The sequence below is a fragment of the Capricornis sumatraensis genome, chromosome X (genome assembly GCF_032405125.1).
Source record: "Capricornis sumatraensis isolate serow.1 chromosome X, serow.2, whole genome shotgun sequence".
NCBI lineage: Eukaryota > Metazoa > Chordata > Mammalia > Artiodactyla > Bovidae > Capricornis > Capricornis sumatraensis.
Genome location: NC_091092.1, coordinates 43,456,730 through 43,480,076, shown reverse-complemented (window position 1 = coordinate 43,480,076; position 23,347 = coordinate 43,456,730). Strand labels below are relative to the sequence as shown.

Sequence of the window (23,347 nt, the reverse complement as noted above, 5' to 3'; positions counted from 1 at the left end):
CCTTATGTCCAGCCATTGCTGAGATAGAACACTCAAGGAAAAGCCATCCCCACTTCTTGGCTGAGTTAAAGCACTCTAGGCTGAAGGCCTCGAGGATTGACTTGGATCCCACAAGTAAGTCTGTCCTCCTCAGAACTGAGCTGGAGCACCCAAAGAAAAATTCCACAGTCTGAGATACAGCATCCAAGGCATAGTCTCTCCCCACCATCCCTGCACCAGGGAGAGCTGTGATAGAGCTCCTAAAGAGTCTTTCCCACAGAGCTAAGATAGAGACCCAAAGAAGAGCCCTCTCTATGGATGAGTCCCATGAAGAAGACTTCAAACCCCTCATGGGAAAGAGAGAAACGGAAGTACAATTCTCCACCCTCCTTCCCCCTCCAAGTTGAGACAGAGCACCAAGTAAGGTCCTCCCAGGGAAGAGTTGGACACAGAGAAGAATCTCCCAAGGGGATATAACACTCAAGGAAATGTCTTATTCCTCAGAGTTGAGAAAAATCACAACAATGCTGAAATAGAATACAAATGACAAGCCACAAGGAAAAGCCTGTATCTAACAAGGCTGAGACAGTCCCCAAGGAAAAGCTGTCCGCCAGAACTGAGAAAGAAAACCACAATGAGAGCTTCCACTTCAAAATTATTACAAAGCACGGTAATGATGAGCCATCATCCCGGCTGACATAGAACGTCTGTGGCATATGTCCCTCCATGGCTGAAATGGCACACTCAAAGAAAGTCTGCCCCCACGTGGGGGCAGAGCTCCCAAGGATATATCGCCCCCTCCCACTCCAACTGAAGAGCTGACACAGGGCAACAAAGGAAGAAGCAGCTTGCTCCAAGACTAAAAGAAAGCAGCCACTGCCTTGAGCCTTCCCACAGCTGAGAGAGTTCACAAAGAAAAGCCACCCCCCTCAGACTGAGGGAGAACATCTAGAGAAAACTCCCCCACCACCTTGGAGCCGAGAGAGTGCACTCAAGGAAGAAGCCACAACCTGCAGTGCTGATAAACAGCAGCCAAAGAAATGTCCTCCTACCCCAAATGGAGGACAGAGTGCCCCAGGAAGAGCACTCCCAACCAGAGAAAGAGTCACTCCCCTCCATTCCATGGGCAGAAATCCAGACCATGTTGGAGAAGCCCAGCTGTGGCTCGCAGAATGGTGGAGAAGGTGTGGGTAGTGTCACACCAGTGGAATTTGCTTGAACTCCATGCTCTGGAACATGATATAAAGCCACTAAGAAATAGTACTCCTCCTGGGCTGAGATACAACACCCACGAGAATCCCACTGCACCTTCCAGAAGCTGAAACTCATGCCTGCTTGGAAAAGTCAGGGTGTGGATCACTGAATGGCAGAGAAGGCATTGTGGTACAATAGCAGCAGAATCTTCTAGAAATCTGCTCTCCTAAATATGTAGCGGAGTTCCCAAGGAAGACTTCCTGACCCAGGTTGAGGTTCAATATCCAGCAACCACCCTCCAACTTCACTGTGATGAGCACTCAAGGAAGGGTCCCCCACAGGATTGAGATACAGCACTCAAAGAAAGAATAGTCACCCCCACCCCAGGACTGAGATAGCGCATCCACAGAAGCTGCCCACTTCAATGGCTGCCATGGAGCAACCAAGGAAAGCACCCCCAACATAACCAAGTCCTCCACAGTGCTGATATAAAGCATCCAAGGAAAAGTATTCTTTTTCAAGGGCAAGATCGAGCCCTCAAGAACATGTCATCCCTCAGGACTGAGGGAGAGAGAAAACTTACAGAAAGTTCTCTTCTTGAGCTGAGATAGAGCACCTCAGAAAAAGCCCCACTTCACAGAGATTATGAGACAGAGTCCATGAGGAACCATCTACCCCTGAATTGGGGTAGTGCACTCACGTATGAGCCCTCTTCCAGGAAGAGTCACCACCCTTAGGCTGAGATGGAGGACCAGTGCAAGCTCTCACTATGCCTCAAGGGCTAAAGTCTAGATCTTTTTGGGGAGGCCCAGCTGTGATTCAGTGAGTGGCAGAGATCTTTTGTGGTGCCACCTTCTGAAATTAGAGATAAAGCACCCAAAGCAACATCCCTTGGCCCAGGGCTGAGATAGGTCACCCAGGGAAAAGTCCCTCCTGAAATAGGACTGAGATACGGGTCACTGGAGACAGTGCCTCACTACAGGGCTGAAATTAAATACTCTAGTAACCCACACAGGAGATACTTTGCCACCCAAGGAAAAGAATTCCCGTTCCTCCTGTTGAAATTCTCACCTGGCTGGAGGAACCTGGCAGAAATGCACAGAATGTCAATAAAACATGTAGTTCAGTTCAGTCAGTTCAGTGGCTCAGTCGTGTCCTACTCTTTGTGACCCCATGAGCCACAGCACGCCAGGCCTCCCTGTCCATCACCAACTCCCGGAGTCCACCCAAACCCATGTCCATTGAGTCGGTGATGCCATCCAACCATCTCATCCTCTGTCGTCCCCTTCTCCTCCTGCCCTCAATCTTTTGCAGCATCAGGGTCCTTTCCAATGAGTCAGCTCTTCGCATCAGGTGGCCAAAGTATTGGAGTTTCAGCTTCAACATCAGTCCTACCAATGAACACCCAGGACTGATCTCCTTTAGGATGGACTGCTTGGATCTCCTCGCAGTCCAAGGGGACTCTCAAGAGTCTTCTCCAACACCACACTTCAAAAGCATCAATTCTTCGGCACTCAGCTTTCTTTATAGTCCAACTCTCACATCCATACATGACTACTGGAAAAACCATAGCCTTAATGAGATGGACCTTTGTTGGCAAAGTAATGTCTCTGCTTTGTAATATGCTGTCTAGCTTGGTCATAATTTTCCTTCTAAGGAGTAAGCGTCTTTTAATTTCATGGCTGCAATCACCATCTGCAGTGATTTTGGAGCCCCCCAAAATAAAGTCAGCCACTGGTTCCCCATCTATTTGCCATGAAGTGATGGGCCCAGATGCCATGATCTTAGTTTTCGGAATGTTGCCAACTTTTTCACTCTCCTCTTTGACTTTCATCAAGAGGCTCTTTAGTTCCTCTTCACTTTCTGCCATAAGGGTTTTGTCATCTGCATATCTGAGGTTATTGATATTTCTCCTGGCAATCTTGATTCCAGCTTGTGCTTCTTCCAGCCCAGCGTTTCTCATGATGTACTCTGCATAGAAGTTAAATAAGCAGGGTGACAATATACAGCCTTGACGTACTCCTTTTCCTCTTTGGAACCAGTCTGTTGTTTCATGTCCAGTTCTAACTCTTGCTTCCTGACCTGCATACAGATTTCTCAGGAAGCAGGTCAGGTGGTCTGGTATTCCCATCTCTTGAAGAATTTTCCACAGTTTATTGTGAGCCACACAGTCAAAGGCACTGGCATAGTCAATAAAGCAGAAATAGATGTTTTCCTGGAACTCTCTTGCTTTTTTGATGATCCAGTGGATGTTGGCAATTTGATCTCTGGTTCCTCTGCTGTTTCTAAAATCAGCTTGAACATCAGGAAGTTCACCGTTCACGTATTGCTGAAGCCTGGCTTGAAGAATTTTGAGCATTATTTTACCAGCATGTGAGATGAGTGCAATTGTGAGGTAGTTTGAGCATTCTTTGGCATTTCCTTTCTTTGGGATTGGAATGAAGACTGACCTTTTCCAGTCCGGTGGCCACTGCTGAGTTTTCCAAATGTGCTGGTATATTGAGTGCAGCTCTTTCACAGCATAATCTTTCAGGATTTGAAATAGCTCAATAGGAATTCCATCACCTCCACTAGCTTTGTTCGTAGTGATGCTTTCTAAAGCCCGCTTGACTTCACATTCCAGGATGTCTGGCTCTAAGTGAGTGATCACACCATCGTGATTGTCTGAGTTGTGAAGATCTTTCTTGTGCAGTTTTTCTGTGTATTCTTGCCACCTCTTCTTAATATCTTCTGTTTCTGTTAGGTCCCTGCCATTTCTGTCCTTTATCGAGCCCATCTTTGTATAAAATGTTCCCTTGGTATCTCTAATTTTCTTGAAAAGATCTCTAGTTTTTCCCATTCTGTTGTTTTCCTCTATTTCTTTGCATTGATCGCTGAGGAAGGCTTTCTTATCTCTTCTTGCTATTCTTTGGAACTCTGCATTCAAATGGGTATATCTTTCCTTTTCCCCTTTGCTTTTCACTTTCCTTCTTTTCACAGCTATTTGTAAGGCCTCCCCAGACAGCCATTTTGCTTTTTTTGCATTTCTTTTCCATGGGGATGGTCTTGATCCCTCTCTCCTGTACAATGTCACGAACCTCCGTCCATAGTTCATCAGGCACTCTGTCTATCTGATCTAGTCCCTTAAATCTATTTCTCACTTCCACTGTATAGTCATAAGGGATTTGATTTAGGTCATACTGAATGGTCTAGTGGTTTTCTCTACTTTCTTCAATTTCAGTCTGAATTTGGTAATAAGGAGTTCATGATCTGAGCCACAGTCAGCTCCCGGTCTTGTTTTTGCTGACTGTATAGAGCTTCTCCATCTTTGGCTGCAAAGAATATAATCAATCTGATTTCAGTGTCAACCATCTGGTGATGTCCATGTGTAGAGTCTTCTCTTGTGTTGTTGGAATGCACTATGACCAGTGTGTTCTCTTGGCAGAACTCTATTAGTCTTTGCCCTGCTTCATTCTGTACTCCAAGGCCAAATTTGCCTGTTACTCCAGGTGTTTCTTGACTTCCTACTTTTGCATTCCAGTCCCCTATAATGAAAAGGACATCTCTTTTGGGTACTAGTTGTGGAAGGTCTTGTAGGTCTTCATAGAACTGTTCAACTTCAGCTTCTTCACCGTTACTGGTTGCTGTGTAGTAGAGACACACTAGTGGAACTATCCGGAAATCTGCCCTCTGAAAGTTGCTGGAAATCTTTCTCTGAGGTGACTGGCAATGTTGTACATGGGCAAGTGTCTTACTAGAAACACTCTGATATATTGGGTTTGCCAAAAAGTTCATCCAGGTTTTTCCATCATAGCTTACAGACAAAATAGAAGGAACTTTTTGGCCAACCCCAATAATACTGCCTGAGGGAGGTCTAAAGGAGGCTTCTAGCTATGGAGTGGTGCTGGCCACATTGCTCTGCACCAGTCGGGCCCTGTAGAAGCCATGTGAGGGGGAGAGCCTGGCGCTGGAGAAGCCTGGTGCCCTGCAGAAGATGGCTGTGCCCTCAAGCCAGAACCAGAAGCGAATCTCTTGCTTTTCACTGTCTCTGGCGCCCTCCAGTGGTAAACTTTAGTAACAACTGCCACAGGAAAAAAATGGCAAGAGCCCAAAACATTTTCATAGAGCAAGACGAAAAGGGGAATTTGGAGCTTACAGGCAATTGAACCATCAACTTTATTGACAGATTAAAAGAGGAAAGTCATAAGATTAGCCTAATAAATGCATACAGCATATGGGATGAGATGCAACAACTATTCATAAAGAAAATTTTGAAAGCATTTGTTAAGGTTACACATCAGAAATCTGTAGCATACTGTATTTCTATGTGAATAACTGGAAATATTCCTTTTAAGATTAAAAACAAGACAAGGATGCCCACCATCACGCCTCCTATTCACTGCAGGAGCTGCTATAAGGCACCTCTCAGTACTCTCATGCCCACTGATTAAAGTCAATGGAAACTACACCACCCCAATTCATTTAGGACTGCTAATGGCCATGAACCTAAAGAGTGAGAGGTTGGGTCACTTCATCATGGAAAGGACAATCACCAGGGAAAGGGCTTGTGAGAGTAAGAAACTGTGGAATGGGAAGTAGAAGTAACCATGTAACCATATGCAGAAACAAGGACTGTAATGACTATGAGTATCATTTATTTTTGTATGAATCGACTCACATACACATTAACCAAATAATTTCTAACACCCTCTCATCTCCTTATCTTATGACACAAGATGTATTATTAGTTAATTTTATTTTTTGGTATTTAAGGTACATGATATTAAACTGGGGTGTGAATCAGGTAAAGAATGAATAAGACTTAAAAGATATGACTTCATGCCCTCTTTCAGAGATGTGTTAGTGTTCTCTTGGTTGTAGGTGGGAGAAATGTATCCGGTTAGGCAGAATCACGTCTTTGTTGTTTCTATTTACAGATGAAGTATGGTTTAAAGAGATGTTCATAAGTAGCAAGGTGACAAGAGGTGCCCGTTGTAAAGTGTCACTTTGGTTAGGTGACTCACATCACAGACACTTCTACTTCCTGCATATTTTTGGTCAGAGGCTGCCACAGAGGGACTCTGGGAGGTCGGAGACTGTGGTGGAAGAGAAGCAGCCACCATTTTGCAGCTCCCACATCTTGTTGCTGATCTGCAGATTCACCTTTTGGCATGAAGCAGCAGCTGGGTCTGCAATTTCTTTGTCTTCCCCTGGATTCACTCTCGGTATCTCTATCTTTTGGACCAGGTGTTTATGTTTAACTCCGTGAAGTAGAGCCTTGGTTTCTGCAGATATTTTGTCACCAGGATCAGAGGCAACAATAACGGAGATGTATTTGTCTGTCCTAATGGGGTTCTAGGTCATGTTTGTGGTTATAGTCTGTTAGTTTTCCTCCCTACCTCTGTTGAGGTGACAGCACCTTTTAGTTTTATTTTTTGGTCATGCCGCGGCTTGCAGGATTTTAGTTACTTGACCAAGGATTGAACCTAGGACCCTGGCAGTGGAAGCATGGAATCCTAACCACTAGGCCATCAGGAAATTCCTTAAAGTTTACCATTTTTAAATTGTTGTACATTTTTACATGTACAACTCAATGGCATAAAGTACCATTACAGAACTATCTTATCCTAAAACTGTTTTACTACTTTAAGACACAGATGAAAGAAATCAAAGATGACATAAACAAATGGAGAGATATTCCATGTTCCTGGGCTGAAAAAGAATCAATATTGGGGAAATGACTATACTACCAAAAGCAATCCAGATTCAAGGCAATCCCTATCAAATTACTAATGGTATTTTTCACAGAACTAGAATAAAAAATTTCACAATTCATATGGAAACACAAAAGACCCTGAATAGCCAAAGAAATTTTGGGAAAGAAGAATGGAGTTGGAGGAATCAACCTTCCTGACTTCAGACTATACTACAAAGCTACAGTCATCAAGACAATATGGTCCTGGCACAAAAACAGAAATATAGACCAATGGAGCAAGATAGAAAGTCCAGAGATAAACCCATGCACCTATGGGCACCTTATCTTTGACAAAGGAGGCAAGACTATACAATGAAAAAAGATAGTATCTTCAATAAGTGGTGCTGGGAAAACTGGACAGCTAAGTGTGAAAGAATTAAATTAGAACTCCTCCTAACACCATACACAAAGATAAACTCAAAATGGATGAAGGGCCTAAATGTAGAACCATAAACTATACAACTCTTAGAGGAAAACATAGGCAGAACACTCTCTGACATAAATCACAGCAAGATCCTCTATGATCCACCTCCCAGAGTAATGGAAATAAAAACAAAAATAAAGTGGGACCTAATTAAACTTAAGAGCTTTTTCACAGCAAAGAAAACTATAAATAAGGTGAAAACAAATGAAACAGCTGACAAAGGATTAGTCTTCAAAATATATAAGCAGCTCATGTAACTCAATACCAGAAAAACAAACAACCCAATCAAAAAGTGGGCAGAAGACCTAAAAAGACATATCTCCAAAGAAGACATACAGATGACTAACAAACACATGAAAAGATGCTCAATATCACTCATTATTAAAGAAATGCAAATCAAAACTACAATGAGATATCACCTCACACCAGTCAGAATGGCTATCATCAAAAAGTCTACAAACAATAAGTGCTGGAGAGGATGTGGAGAAAAGGGAACGCTCTTGCACTGTTGGTGGGAATGTAAATTGATACAGCCACTATGGAGGACAGTGTGGAGATTCCTTAAAAAACTAGGAATAAAACTACTATAAGACCCAATGACTCCACTACTGGGCATATATCCTGAGAAAATTATAATTGAAAAAGACACATGTACACCAATGTTCACTTCAGCACTATTTGCAATAGCTAGGACATGTTAGCAAACCAGATGCCCACCGACAGATGAATGGATAAAGATGCTGTGGTACATATATACAATGGAATATTACTCAGCCATAGAAAGGAACACATTTGAGTCAGTTCTAATGAGGTGAGTGAACCTTGAGCTTATTATATAGAGTCAAGTAAGTCAGAAAGAGATAAACAAATATCACATATTAACTCATATATATGGAATCTAAGATGTGTATGTGCTCAGTCATGTCCAATTCTTTGTGACCCCATGAACTGTAGCCTGCCAGGCTCCTCTGTCCATGGAATTTTCCAGGCAAGAATGCTGGAGTGGGTTACCATTTTCTATGCCAGTGGTCTTCCCAACTCAGGGCTTGAACCTGTGTCTCCTGCATCTCCTGCACTGGCAGGCAGATTCTTTACCACTAGTGCCAGCAGGGAAGAAAAGCTACGACAAACTCAGACAGCATATTAAAAAGCAGAGACATCACTTTGTTGACATAGGTCCATATAGTCAAAGCTATGGTTTTTCCAGTAGTCATGTACAGATATGAGAGTTGGACCATAAAGAAGGCTAAGCGCTGAAGAATTGGTGCTTTCTAATTGTGGTGCTGGAGAAGACCTCTAGAGAGTTCCTAGGACTGCAAGGAGATCCAACCAGTCCATTCTAAAGGAAATCAACCCTGAATATTCTTGGAAGGACTGATGCTGAAGTTGAAGCTCCAATACGCTGGGCACCTGATGTGAAGAGCTGACTCCTTGGAAAAGCCCCTGATGCTGGAAAAGATTGAGTGCAGGAAGAGAAGGAAACAACAGAGGATGAGATGGTCGGATGGCATCATCAACTCAGTGGACGTGAGTTTGAGCAAACTCTGGGAGATAGTGAAGAACAAAACAGCCTGGTATGCTGGAGTCCATGGGGTCGCAAAGAGTTGGACAAGACTTAGCAGCTGAATAACAACCACCATCATGACTGAGGAACTAACACTTTACTTGCCATAAGCATCAGGAGCTTATTCACTTGCCTTTTTCATTTTTTTTTTTTTTTCAGGAGCATGCGCTCTAGGCTCAGTAGTTGTGGCACACGGGTTTAGCTGCTCTGTGGCATGTGGACTTCTCCTGTACCAGCGATTGAATCCCTGTCCCCTGCACTGGCCAGTGGATTCCTAACCACTGGACCATCAGGGAAGCCCCTCACTTGCCTTTCAATGTTTTTGAGGAACATCCTTCACATAGCTGCTTCCCTACTATAACAGTTTGTTTTTAAAATTAAAAAAAAATTTTTTTGGTTGCACCACGTGGCATGAGGGATTTTAGTTCCTGCATCAGGAATCAAACCTGTGCTCTTTGCAGTGGAAGTACAGTCTTAACCACTGGACCACCAAGGAAGTCCTTATAAGAGTTCAGTTCAGTTCAGTCACTCAGTCGTGTCCGACTCTTTGCGACCCCATGAACCGCAGCACGGCAGGCCTCCCTGTCCATCACCAACTCCTGGAGTTCACTCAAACTCATGTCCATTGAGTTGGTGATGCCATCCAGCCATCTCATCCTCTGTCGTCCCCTTCTCCTCCTGCCCCCAATCCCTCCCAGCATCAGGGTCTTTTCCAGTGAGTCAACTCTTCACATGAGGTGGCCAAAGTACTGGAGTTTCAGCTTTAGCATCAGTCCTTCCAAAGAAATCCCAGGACTGATCTCCTTTAGAATGGACCGGTTGGATCTCCTTGCAGTCCAAGGGACTCTCAAGAGTCTTCTCCAGCACCACAGTTCAAAAGCATCAATTCTTCAGCACTTAGCTTTCTTCACAGTCCAACTCTCATATCCATACATGACCACTGGAAAAACCATAGCCTTGACTAGATGGACCTTTGTTGGCAAAGTAATGTCTCTGCTTTTCAATATGCTATCTGGGTTGGTCATAACTTTTCTTCCAAGGAGTAAGCGTCTTTTAATAGTTAGACAAAAGAAAAGCAATCAATCCCATTGATCAGTCCTTCAGGGAGGCCTCTGGATAGGTTTAAACAAACACAATTCCTTGGGAATAAGGTCTATTCTCCTCCCTCTTGAGCCAGGAACCCTCAGTTGGAATGCAGGCTGACATCTTCAAGACCACTGTTAATACTGAGGAGGAGAATGAGGCAAGAATAAGTTAAAATGCTACCAGATTTTCCTATCACATTTCACTGGGTCTTCTTCTGACTCAACATTCACTTGGTTGCTGTAAACCTCTATTTTCCAGAGTCCCAGTAAACTTGATTCCAATCATTTTCCCCAGCATTTCAGTGTTTCTGGAGTACCCCACTCCACCAGTTTCACTACTTCAGTGAGTGACATTTTGAAGTTTACATCATTTTGCTAACATCTTAATTACAGTGGGCATTTTTTCTGAAAGGAGTTACAAATCACAAGAAAGATAAAACTAGAAATTTCTCAAGCATCAATGACCTTGTGAAAAATCAATAAAATGATTTATTTTATATATGAAAAGTCAAAATCTCTTTGTACACTTAAATTTCTGCAAATACAAACATAACAATACTGCTCCATAAAAACTTTTGTATAAACATTAAAGGAAATATCTACATTACTTTTTCTTTTAGTGCTTCTGAAGCACAGAATGCACAAGTCCACCTGAAGCCTTTCTGGCATCACATGCAAGAACAAATGTCAGGGGTGGAGGTGGCCTCAGGTGTACTTTGTAATGTCTCTAGACAAAATAGAAGACAGTTGGAGGTAGATCATTTGGTGACTCTCCCTGCCCCCTCCCATGGAGAAATAAGTTACCCAAATAGCAGCTTTCTCACTCTTTGATCCAAACTGTCCTGAATATTGCATGGTTTTAAAGGCACAACTAGGAATTGTTGAAAACTTCGTTCAGAACACACACAATTAGCAGTTGGACTCTGAACCCCTGTTCTTTCTAAATGCCATAGTAAGAGCATCAAGTAGTGCTCTACCTGCAGGTGGCCCCTAGTCACTCTGGACATGCCCAGGATGACCAAACTCAAGAGTGAACCCTATCACTTGTGTGTGTTCACTGAACTTCATCTGCTGGATTAATCATGTCACCTTCCTCAATTGGGAAAAGTAACAATAAAACAACCAGTTAGCACTTTCAAAGAAAACATAGGGCAAAGCCAGCTTTTACTGCCAGAGAATCAGAAAATGAAAGGTGTCATTGTTTTTCTTAACCTCTGGAAGCCAGTTCCCTTGATTAAAACATCCTAGGATGTTCAACAATATCCTGCTCTGTCCTACAACACAGAGAACTTGTTCTTTTTTCCTTCTTGGTCTCTGCCGTAACATCATGATCTGCTGTTGATGTGATTAACATTGTTGAGAAGGTGATAGGATTCTATTTTTTCTAGTACCTTCTCAAGGTACTGAATTAAGACTCGTCTTTTGAACCTAAAAAAGAAAGAGGAATTTTATTAACCAAAAGGTCCTTAAAGCACTGTGTGGGGTACCAGGTGGAACTGACAATGTACATGGGAAATAGAGAATGTATCTTCATGTAAAGATGGGGCTTAGCTAATACCAAGAGTACCAACTGAGAGCCCAAGCCCACCTCAGACTGTGAAGAGTCCAGAAAGCTCCCATAGACTTTGGTGAATGAGTTAGACTTGGATAATAGCAATCTAAATGCCTCTGGAGATAGCTGTAACTATGCATGAAGGCCAGGGCTTACAAAAGAAAGGCAGGATCAATCCCTCTGCCTGTCTTACATTGGGTCCTTATGCTCACAAAAACACACAAGTGACTTCCCTGGTTGTCTAATGGAATCTGCTCTGCAATGCAGGGGACACAGGTTTGATCCCTGGTCCAAGAATTAAGATTCCACATGCCTCGGGGCAACTAAACCCACACACCCAAACTACTGAGCCTGTGCTCTAGAGCGCAGGAGCTGCAACTACTGAACCCAGATGCTGCAACTATTGAAGCCTGCACACCCTAGAGCCCGTGCTCCGCAACAAGAGAAGCCTCTGAAATAACAAGCCTGTGCACCGCAACTAGAGAAAGCCTGAGCACAGGAAGAAGACCCAGCGTCACCAAAAATAATTAAATAAATTAAAAACACAATGAAGAGTTCCTCTTCACACCCACCGTGCAGCTTCCTTGATGGTAAATTCAACAAACTGTTTCTTGACTGCAAGAGGTCCTTGTACTCCTTCAAGCAAAGTGAAAATTCTTTCATACTCTGAAGATATTAAAAATATCATTATTGTTAAAAATATGGACAAAAAATAAAATTCAATATTTACACATCTTCAACAATCATCAAGACATCTGCACGTATCTGTTAGGGAAACCTGTAAACACTAATCAAATGTGGTCAGCTGAATGATGCCCCACCCCCCAAGTTGTCCATGTCCTAATTCTCAGAAACTGTCAACATATTACCTTATCTCGCAAAAGAGACTTTACTTTGTAGATGGGATTAAGTCATGGATCTGGAGCTGGGGAGATTATCCAGGTTTATACATGGAGGCCCAATATAATCACAAATATCCTCAGGAAAGGGAGGCAGTAGAGTTGGTCAGGGAGAAAAGATGTAAGGGTGGGGGCAGAGGTTAGAGAGGAGCTACATTGCTTGGCTACATTGCTGGCTTAAGAAGGGGCTACATTGCTGGTTTAAGATGGAGGAAGGGGCCATGAGTCAAGGAGCACAGGCAGCCTGTGGAGGCTGGAAGAGGTAAGGAAACAGACTCCCCTGAGCATCCAGAAGGAACGCTAGCCTGCCAGCACCTTCATGTTAGCCCAGTGAAAAGAATTTCAAATCTCACTTCCACAATTCTAAGATAATTCAGTTTTGAGCTACAAAGTTTGTGACAACCTGGTACAGCAGCAAAAGGAAATTATTACAATAAGTAAGGGGGGACAACCAGAAAGGTGTATTGAGTTGTTTAGGTAAAACAAGAGGAATCATTTTCAATTATGTGAAAGTCCAATATTTCCCAAAAAAGCACCTTAAGAGTTACCCTGAATCTATTTTTAATCTTAAAATGAAAGGGATCTCCCCATTATATTACTGATAGATGTTCTTCTACTACTTACTTCGTCCAAATTTTCGAACTTCCTTCATTAACTGGTGTTTTATATCAGCATTGATTCCTTGTGCCATAGCAGGAGTTATCTGCAATGTACTTGGCACAATTTCCAAAGCAGATGTTACTGAGACTTTTTGATCATCCACAGAGACGCTGCAGTTCTTGGTTTCTCCTATAAGTACATTACTCCCAGGTTTGTGAATTGGGCCATCTTCCCTGAGACTAGTGAAATCATCAGATAGAGAATCCACTTGGTCAGGTGGGATACCATCTCCTGCCATATTCATAAGCTCTGGTGAAGCAGATTTTGACAAGAAGCCATCAGGTGAGATCTGACCATTTTCCATCTTCTCCTCATGAGCATCATGAGTGACAGTAACACCTGGAAACCAAAATGAGAAGTTGAGCTGTGGGGTAGATGTGTTATAGTAACTCCAAAGGGATATCATGGTGCTCCTCAGTTTTGAGGAAATGGTTTCATAAAGCAAGCGGATGTACCAGATGGAGCTCAAGACCCCTCAAATTGAGCTCAGGAAGGTAATCTCCATGGCACCAAGAATATATATGGAAACAAGAGAGAACAACTAATAAACAGTCTCAGATCCCTGGCACTGAGGGCTTAGCTGCAGCTTGTGCTTTACAAGCTGAAAAGCACCAAGTCTCACTTGATATCATGGTTTCTGTCATTTACCTATGAAATGCCATGCTCTACTGAGCTTGACACCAGACTACATGTGCCCCCCTCAAACTCTGTCCTCTCTTCCTTAAAAGTTCTGAGGAAACAGAGTTGGTGACCACTAGATCTGAAGCTCTATATGTCCTCCATCACCCCAATTCTCTGCCAGTACATGATCCTCCTCATTAATCTTTTCTGTCTCAGAAAAGTGAATTTCTTTTTACTCCAGGTCTAACACCTTTCCTCCATTGACTCATCGTCCTCTGTGCTGGGCACCATGCCAGGAGCTGGGGGCAGCCTCCAACAGCACATAGAGAAACAGTCCCCACCCTTTTGGAATGTCCATCCTCATGGGAAGGCCAGGCAGGAAGTGTACTATGATCCAACAAAATAATTACAGTTCAAATTCGTGTTCCGGGAGAAGCAAGCAGGGAGGGGACAGAGAGCAGGAGGGGGAGCCTCAGTGGATCACGAGGTCAGGCAGATCCCTTCTGAGCAGGTGTCCTTTGGGCAGAGGACACGTGTTAGGAGAGGATGGTGGGCCCAGGTCGTGCAGAGCTGGTGGACCAGAGTCAGGAGCTCATATGGTGCTCTGAGTGCCGAGGAAAGGTAATGAGGCATTTTCAGCATGGATGTGGTATGATCTGATTTCTGTGTTGATATGATCACTCTGGCTGCAGGTCAGAAAATTAGTTAGATGAGGTTGGAAAGTAGAAAAATAAAAAGTTATTGGAGTATCTTGGTGACATGATGGCAGCATAGATCAGAGGAATGGAGAGTAATGGTGGGGTGTGGGTTTTATACTTGGCACCATCCAGTGGAATGGAGGAGGCTGGGCCAGACTGCACTGGGCTGGAGTGAGGAGAGGAGATGGGCACACAGACAGCACCAGCCTTTACTGACCCAGTGCAGACCCAGCCTTTACTGAGCCCATTTGCTCCTACTGACTTCTGCAGCAACTCCAAATTGTTGCACCTCCTTCAGCCTTGACTTGACAAAGTCAACAGGCACACCTTCCAACATTTTTCCATCTTGTGTTAACTACTATGTAAGTAGGGATCTCCCTCCCCTCATATAGATGGAGATCCCTGAAACAAGGTCTCTTCTCTCACAGGGTGCTTTGTACCTACCACATGGATGATTAATAATGGCTTACTTAATGAACAAAAACTGAATACAAAAGAAATGAATATAAAAGAAAATTGTTTAGTGTCTTAGTCCTCTAGGGGCCATAAGGAAGTCACAACCACTACTCTATACCTGTATATACAAGGGTGGGTTTTATGAGGTTTGAATAAGATGGGAACCACGAGGCTGAGGGTGGTCCCTTTCCGCCCACATGGTTAGTTACAGTAGGTGGTGTTTGTGCTTTCCTCAACAGCAGGGACATACTCCGCCTTCTCTTAGATGACAAAGCACTGTTGACTTCTCCAGGACGTTTCACTTTGTTTTGCGGCCCTGCTACAAACTCATCTGCTTCATCGATCATCATTCCCTAGAAAACATCAATGAACATATTCCATTAAAGAGAACATTGGACACACTCTTCACATGCATATATGATCATGCACTATGTCAACAATATAGATCTTAATCATGGGTCAAAGATTTGCCATACCTCACACAGACTTTTCAGAAAACACTACTCAATTTTAATCCAGTCTAAGTGGAACAAGGAGGAAACTTGTTTTATGGTCAAACATAACACAATCATGATTAACCTGAAAGCCTGGGGAATAAGAAACTCTCATCAACCAAAATGGAAATTAACCCACAGTTACCCTTCTGAAGAAGCTACAAACCAGTTTGCATCAACCCTTGGTAAGGAAATCATTCTCTTTTGTGTGATTTAAACACATTCTTAAGAAATATTGATAATCACTATACAGAATGCTGCATGTAAATGGTGACAGATAGGTAGATGGAAAATGTCATTCCCTCAGTAGCAACCTCACAGAGATTCATATATATTCACCTTGGTGCTGGACACAAATGAAGGAGTGGGCTTTTCACCCCTGGGAATAAAAGATGAGAGACAGCAGTATAGAAGGTTAACTAAAAGCTGTTTTCATCCAAGGATAACCCAGGAAGATGCACTTCCATTATTTGAATAAAACCATGATAAATGACTTTTCCAAAGCATTCCCCAAAGCAAAACAGTACAGAAAGAGGAAAACATGTTCACTGAGCATGTACCACATGTCAGGTAATGTTCTAAATGATGTACAGGTACTAACTCAATTCTCCACAGAGCTCTATTAGTTAGATGTCATAGTCATCGCCAGTGCTACCAGTGACAAAAACCCAGACACAGAAGATTAAGAACTCCAGTTAACTGAGGATTCAGGTAAAGTAGAATACTTTTGGTCCCGTTTTGTTATAGAAGACATTATTGCGTGCTCTGCACCTTTGTAACAATGGTTTCTTCCATGATTGCAGATATAATTCTTATTTGTCTTCACGCTTATATCATCAAGTCAGCATATCTCTCACATATACACACAGAGATACATACACACACACACATGCGTGTGCACACACATCTCATGTTTGTATCTCTTGTAGGACAAGCCAATAAAGCAACATCACTTAGTACTTCATATTTCAAGAAGAACACTTAATAACTGTCTAGATAGAGCATTAAAGATCTGAATAATGTAAACAAAGGAAATAAATGGTGATCTCAATATTGAAGGAATTAGTGTGTGGAGCTGGGAGTAAATATAGACTCTGGAGCTGGGAAGACAGAGGTTCAAATCTTAGCTCTAACTGGCTGTGTCACTCAGGGTGAATCATTTGACCACAATGAGCTCTGATTTCTTCATATTATAGGGCAGACAGTTATACTCATCTGCAGAATGGTTGTGTGCATTCAATGTTATCATTTAGAACATCAGCTCCTACTATGTATGCAGTAAACGCCAGCTACCATTTTTTAACCAACATACTCTTCCATCAGGAGGTTCCCACTTTCCATTCACAAAGAGCCCTGGAGACATATTTTATCTTTTAAACAAATAGAAGTAAGGCCTCTGACTTATATACACCTTGCCAAAAAGGAAGGAGTTATTCCAAGAATATCATGATTTACGCAGACATAGAACTTGGTATCCCACCTTCTTATCTTGTTTAAATGGATTGCCAAAAGTATGTAGTCTTTTTGGTTGATCTGGATCAATCTCTCGAAGTGGAGAAGCCAATGTCTTTAGATATTCTTGATAGTTACCCATTTGTGCGACTGGAACACTATGAAGAGTATCTGCAAAATCACCAGAAGACAAACAGATGTTCTACACATGTTCTGTAGTTGAAGTGTGTGTGGTCCTTCTGAGAGGACATGATCATAGTCTGGTTTAGCATTGTGTATCTCAGCAACCGATAGGCTAAAATCTTGAATCTAGCATTCTAGGATCTAAAATCATCTCTCAAAACCAATACAATATTGTAATTAACCTCCAATTAAAATAAATAAATTTATTTAAAAAAATAATAAAATCATCTCTCTTCATCCCATTCATCACTCAGTCTAACATCACCACGGCCTACAAGCTCAAATCCCTAGACCAAGAACAACTCCCTCACTCTTCATCACAGGTTTGAGAATGGGGTGACATTCCCTATACCACATCCCAACTCAAAACCCAATATTTTGTGTTTTGAAGAGCCTAGGCTCTCTGGCTTTCTCTTATCATCTAGAGAATCTTGGTTAGTGGGCCATACCCTTTTGGAAAACTTGATTAGATCTACAGGTTTTCTAAGCCCTCCCCCCAAAAAGATCCTACCCCCCCCCCCCAAAAAAAAATACTGACATATAATTTCAGGAGGTTGGCCAGGCTAAGATTTGCTCATTTTAATGGACAAATGACACTGTTTAAAATGAACAAAATGGAATCAAGGGGAATTGTACATCATCATCAATTATCCTCGACAGTATCAGGTTCATTCTTTTCCTGTAAATGAGGAATCTGGATTGTACTTATCAGAGCAGGCTAGGTGGTACAGTGTCAGGGTGTACAATTTTTGAATTCTGATAGACCTAGTTTCTGCTGCTTTCCAGCTCACTAGAAGTGGGGAAGCTATTAAAACACTCATTCTGAGTTCCAATGTCCATAAAAATGGGCATAAAAACAGTATCTATCTCACGGGGTTGTTTTGAGACTTACAAGAGCTAAAGCATGTGTAGTGTAATATACATGCCAATTAATGCCCACTTCCCCTTAAACCCAAGAACAATAAACTTGTGCTAGTAGATGAAGGGATTTAGAGAAAATAGGTATTATAAATATTAAAGTATTACAAAATAACGTACACTTTATGCAACAAACACCTTCATGTTAGTCAGATTTGACATTTTATCAACAAAAAGTACTTCTTTGTTCACTTACCTTCATCTTGTCCGACAATAAACTTGTGTGTTTTCAGCAGATTGGATCTCATTCTGGTTAACTGGTCTAAAAGATCTCTACGTGGAATATCATAAGCATTTCTATATGTCTGAGGTTTCAAATCCTATTTGAAATGAAACAATTTCAGTTACTCCTGAGGCTTTTAATATAGAAATGTAATTCCTAATCCTCTTAAAATCTTAGCAAAGAGAGGGATATTCATTACAACTGACTTCAGTACAATTTTGCAGTAGAAAATTCGCCTTTGCTGGCCCTGTTCTGAATTCTACTACATCCACGTAGCTTTAAAGCCATGCGTATATCCTTTTTCAAGTATACCATTTAAGACATCAGATCCTGAGATCTGTGCCTGTGGCAGCCTTGCAGGCCCATTATTTATAATCTAGATGCCCTCCCCTGGCAGCCATGGAGAGGAGCTGATGAGATGTCCATCCAGGAAGCAATGGCTGATCCACAAGGGGTACAGTGATCTGAGCACCTCCAGCCACAGTACCTTCAGGATCTGGGGCAGCGCTGGAACAGAGGCCATGCTCTTTCCAGGCTGCCCCCAGCCAGTGATTGAGAATGACGGGGGATGTTCAGGCCTGGCCAGTTCTGCCAATGTGGACCTCCTCTATGGGATCTTGTGGTGCCAGGGTTCCCTGTTGGGCTGGCCAAGACTTTCTACAAGCTATACTGATGCCTGAAGCTCTTCATACTCATTCCTCCTTCCTTTCCCCATTCTCTCACAAATGTTAGTTCAGCAGTGTGATCTGAAGTTTACCAGACATTTGGTCCACCTCAAGGATCCTTGATATTTGGTCAAACTTGGTGCTGTCCAAAATGTTCATAAGACATGTAGTACATACCAAGAGGTCCTTGATACTTGGTTCTGTCCATTTGGCATGAACCAAATATGATCGGACCAGATTTCAAGGGTCTTTTCATGTGGACTACATGTCTTATGGATATTTTGGATAGGACCGAATGTTCTGCAAGGGATCTGAAAGCTCTCCTTGTTTGTTCCCATTCCTTCTCCCCTTTGTATTTCACAGACCTTATTCCCGCCCCCCTCCCCCCCAACAAGCTATTTATGTCACAATTTACCTTGTTTAAGAGCCCTACTTGGAAGCCGGCAAATTCTTTGGTGTTCAATTCTGTCAGTCTCGGTGCAGTATCCCCAATGATTTCTTTCAATAGTTTTCTAAAGTTTTTATTGTGAGTCAAGGAAACACCACCTCCAGAATGGTTTTTCACTTTGATTCCAATTTCCTGGGGAGGTTTCTTCCCCACTGATGCTAGTATTCGTTCTGACTCTAGTTTGGTCTAAAATGAAAGTACATAGTATGTTATAAAAAGAGCTATATTATCACTGTTGTTTTTACTACTTAAGAAAGATGATACTTTAAGAACCCCACTGAACAAATTTAAATTACAAATCACAGAAAAGCAGATAATTAAACATGTTCCTGTGCTTCTCTGAACTACCACAAAGAACAGAGGGGGCTAGAATGACCAATAATACATTTTTTCCTCTTCTCTAGTGTCAAAATTATGATTGAATCATGGAAAGAATGAAAACCATGGGTAAGAATTACATTCATAGATATTTAAAATCACATTTTGTTTCTGTAAAATCTAGTCTAAGTCAACATACTCATTTCGAACCCAGTTATAAAAGGTAAAACTCTGCATTTATAAAATTGCATTAGTGCTGAAATTCAAATTACATAGATTGGCACTGTATCTGAAAAAACTTATAGTGTTTATTTCTAGTATCAGACCACTCACAAAAATGTGATACTTAATTTAACAAATATTACCAAGTAAATAATTTGTAATAGTACTCAAGTTTATAATTCACAACAAAAAATTCTCTTAATAGATCCTATTATATCATACTGATAAATATTGCTTGAGAGTGTATTATAGCAGTATATTGGGCATATTTTCTGATTTACATACATCTGAGATGGTTCAAAGAACACTGGTGACATAGAATTATTAAATTAGTAAGTAAATTAGTAATTAGAGCTAGTATAAATTAGTAATGATCTTTTTTTTTCTAAAAAGTAGAATTCCACCAATGTCCTATAAGCCCAAATTAATTTTGAATTTCTTGTGGTTTTGTCAGAGATATTCATTAATTTTAATTATTAGAATGAGGTATATTTATTATCTTTTAAAAAATTTAGTCATGAAATAGGGGATAAGAGCAAATGAAGAGTCTGTTTCCACAAAGGGTCCTAAAAGCCCATTTATAAAACTATACAAGCAATGTATCCCAGAAGGTCCCAGAACTTGCATGAGTTTCAAGTCTGTTCACTATTCTTCCTTCTGGCCATACCTTGCTGACACAGCCTTAAAGGCCTAAGGCAAACATCAAATAAAAAAATATAAATCAAGAGATCAATCAATAAATAACCAAAACAAAACATTAACACCACCAACAAAAATCTATTAGCAGAGAGGAACGGAGTTAAGGGGATGCTTGGTAGATCAGAAATCTGGGTTTGCTTTACTCTCTTTTGCATGTATAAGCACACTGGACTGGTAGGAGCTGGTAAACTCCAGACTATACTTAAGTTTTTGCCAGTTCCTAGCAAGGTGTGTCAGCATCCCAAACTGCAGAGTCATCTATGTTCTTTGGTGTCAGAAATCTGACACTTATTTACTTACTACTCTCTGTTTTCTAAAGGCCCAGCTTTGAAACATATCCAACTTGAAGTATTATTGTCACTGCAAATGCTATTACTAGTCCCTACCTGGGAATACATTTGTGCATAAGAACAAAGTTAAGCTGCTGCAGCAATTTGTCATATAACATAACACATTTGTATGGCAGTAAAGCTCTAACTCAGTAGTTCTCAAGCATTTTCACCTTGCAAGAATGGGCTAAGTAGAGGTGAGAAGTATGATAAGTAGGGGTGAGTGGAGGATGAGGTACTAATAGAGAGGGGCAGGCAAGGGACAAGGTGAATAATGGTAAATGAGGTGGGGGTGTAAAGGAACAGAGGGAGGGCCTGCCACCCTCCAGTGTGAGGTACACTGGTCTCATCTCCCCCTCTCCAAGAAAAAGCATGCTGGTATTTGTTGCCTAAAAATGAATTTCAGGCAAGTCATTTAATCACACCATGCCTCAGTGTGCTGACCTAAAACGGGGGATGCTCTAGCCCAATGTGATTTGAGGAGAAACTACGTTGAGGATAGACAAAATGTGACCCATGAGATAAATCTATTAAGCCTCTGCCCCTCTTAGGCCACAAAGTATCAACCAGCTTGGGGTAAAACAAACTGGCAAGCAAAAGGAGAAATGGCACAGCATCCAATGATACTGACAGACCCTTAACTGCAGTTTAATGGTGAAGCCAGAAGCCATAGAGAATCACATTACTACTAATTCATAAAGTGTAGAAATATATACACATTTAATTTGAAAGTTACAATTACACTAAAGAATAAGGAAATGCACTTCTGAGGGCAAAGGATTTTTGTTTGTTTGTTTTTACCAATACTACCTGTTGGCTGAGTTTTTTAAGGTAAGAGATAACACTGTAACTAAGTCCACAATCTAAATTATCTGATATCAGATTTGGAGCTCCCATCATCCTTAGTGCTTTCTTTAATGGCTATAAGGAAACAAAATACACAACAGTAAGAATAGAATAAATCTTAAAATACTCAAAGTTCAGTTATAAGGGGCAAAGGGACATGATTCATTTCTTAGAAGTCAAGGTGCTGTACATAAAACCAAACATGGAACATTAAAAAGTGGCAATGAAAACAGCAGAGAAGTAAGGAGCAGAAAGCAAAAAAATCAGAAGAGAGTGGGATAAGAAGAGCAAGTAACAGCAAATTCAAACAGGTAAATTGCTTTCAGTCTTAATTTCCAAGTCATAAAATCATTTCACATGACATTTAATTGTGCACCCCATTCCTGCCATGGTAAATACTAACACACCCCAATTTCTCCTCCCAGTGACACAAATGGTACCACTTGAGATTCTGCCTTTTCACCTCTAGAAACTTGGCTTACAGTTGACCACATCCACCTCTGAAATGATTTTGATAATCTTGATTTAGATTATATGACCAGTTCAAAATAATTATGAATATTTTTCTCAAATTGTAAAAATCCAAATGACACCAAGTCATTTTTTACTTTTTTGGGATTCCCCTCAATCAGTGCCTCTATTTCATGCTGTGTCTAGGACACATTTAACAAGCAATAAGTAAATATAATGTCGTCAGGTTTTGTTCTTTTTTTCCAGAGGAAAACCCCATACTTTGAATTTCTAGAGTTAAAAAGGGAGGCTAATATAATACATGAATCCAGTTATATTTTTTCTTAAATTCCAAAATTATAATATCATAAGGTTAATTTTATAAGAGAAATATAGATGTGTTTTATAACAATAACCATGGCAGTTAAAGGAAATAAAATAAGCAGTTTTCTCTTGTGCCGCCATGACATCTCCAAGCTCTTAGGCATAATTTGAAAAGACAATGGCGACTCAAATTTATAAACTAAAGAAAATCTTATTTCAGGGGTGAAGTTTTTGATTCATTGACATTTTTTGTGACAGGAATCATCATGGATAGAGTTAATACATATATATATATATATAGAAATACATACTAATAAGTAGTATGGAGGCAGAGTTTTTAAGTAGCTGTCAAAAGCCTGTCGCCACTTCAGATTTGGCTTAAGCTTGTGAACTTTAAACAAGTCATCTGCAAGAGAAAATCCAAGAAAACATTACATTATTCCAGTCCTAAATTCCAAGATCTAAATCGAGCAACACACATCTATTATACCACTCCCTAGAAATTTCTAGTTTCAATTACATTAGATGAATATTTCATTTGAGTTTATTTGATTTGGGGGGGTACTGTGTACCAAAATTATATATAGTAGTTTTCTAGAAAATGAGATAAATTCTCAGGTTACATATTTATCTTTCATCTGTGAAGCCACATAGCATAATATTAAAACACTGACTCTGATCTATGTGAAATATTTCTCTGACCTCTTGTTGTTTAGTTGCCAAGTCGTGTCTGATTCTTTTGCAGCCCCATGGACTGTAGCCCTCCATGCTGCTCTGTTCAGGGGTTTCCCAGGCAAAAATACTGGAGTGGGTTGCCATGCCCTCCTCCAGGGGATCTTTCCAACCCAGGGATCAAACCTGCGTCTCATGCACTGGCAGGCAGATTCTTTATCACTGAGCCACCAGGGAA

General features: G+C 41.3%; 1 protein-coding gene across 3 annotated transcripts in view; it reads right to left on the bottom strand.

Moving 5' to 3' along the window:
• Window positions 1–10,664: 10,664 nt before the first annotated feature.
• The window catches only part of INTS6L (integrator complex subunit 6 like), a 55,310-nt gene continuing 42,627 nt past the window's right edge, over window positions 10,665–23,347 (bottom strand). The window contains exons 10-18 of one of the 3 annotated variants that reach the window (XM_068962085.1): window positions 22,749–22,843; window positions 21,628–21,738; window positions 19,217–19,435; window positions 18,110–18,233; window positions 16,841–16,983; window positions 14,985–15,219; window positions 13,056–13,430; window positions 12,105–12,198; window positions 10,665–11,408 (exon numbers count right to left, since the gene is read on the bottom strand). In XM_068962085.1, coding sequence (XP_068818186.1) covers window positions 11,306–11,408; window positions 12,105–12,198; window positions 13,056–13,430; window positions 14,985–15,219; window positions 16,841–16,983; window positions 18,110–18,233; window positions 19,217–19,435; window positions 21,628–21,738; window positions 22,749–22,843 — 1,499 coding nt within the window. In that variant the 3' untranslated portion in view covers window positions 10,665–11,305. The remainder of the gene's footprint in view (window positions 11,409–12,104; window positions 12,199–13,055; window positions 13,431–14,984; window positions 15,220–16,840; window positions 16,984–18,109; window positions 18,234–19,216; window positions 19,436–21,627; window positions 21,739–22,748; window positions 22,844–23,347) is intronic. The other 2 variants (XM_068962086.1, XM_068962087.1) reach the window with 2 other exon arrangements.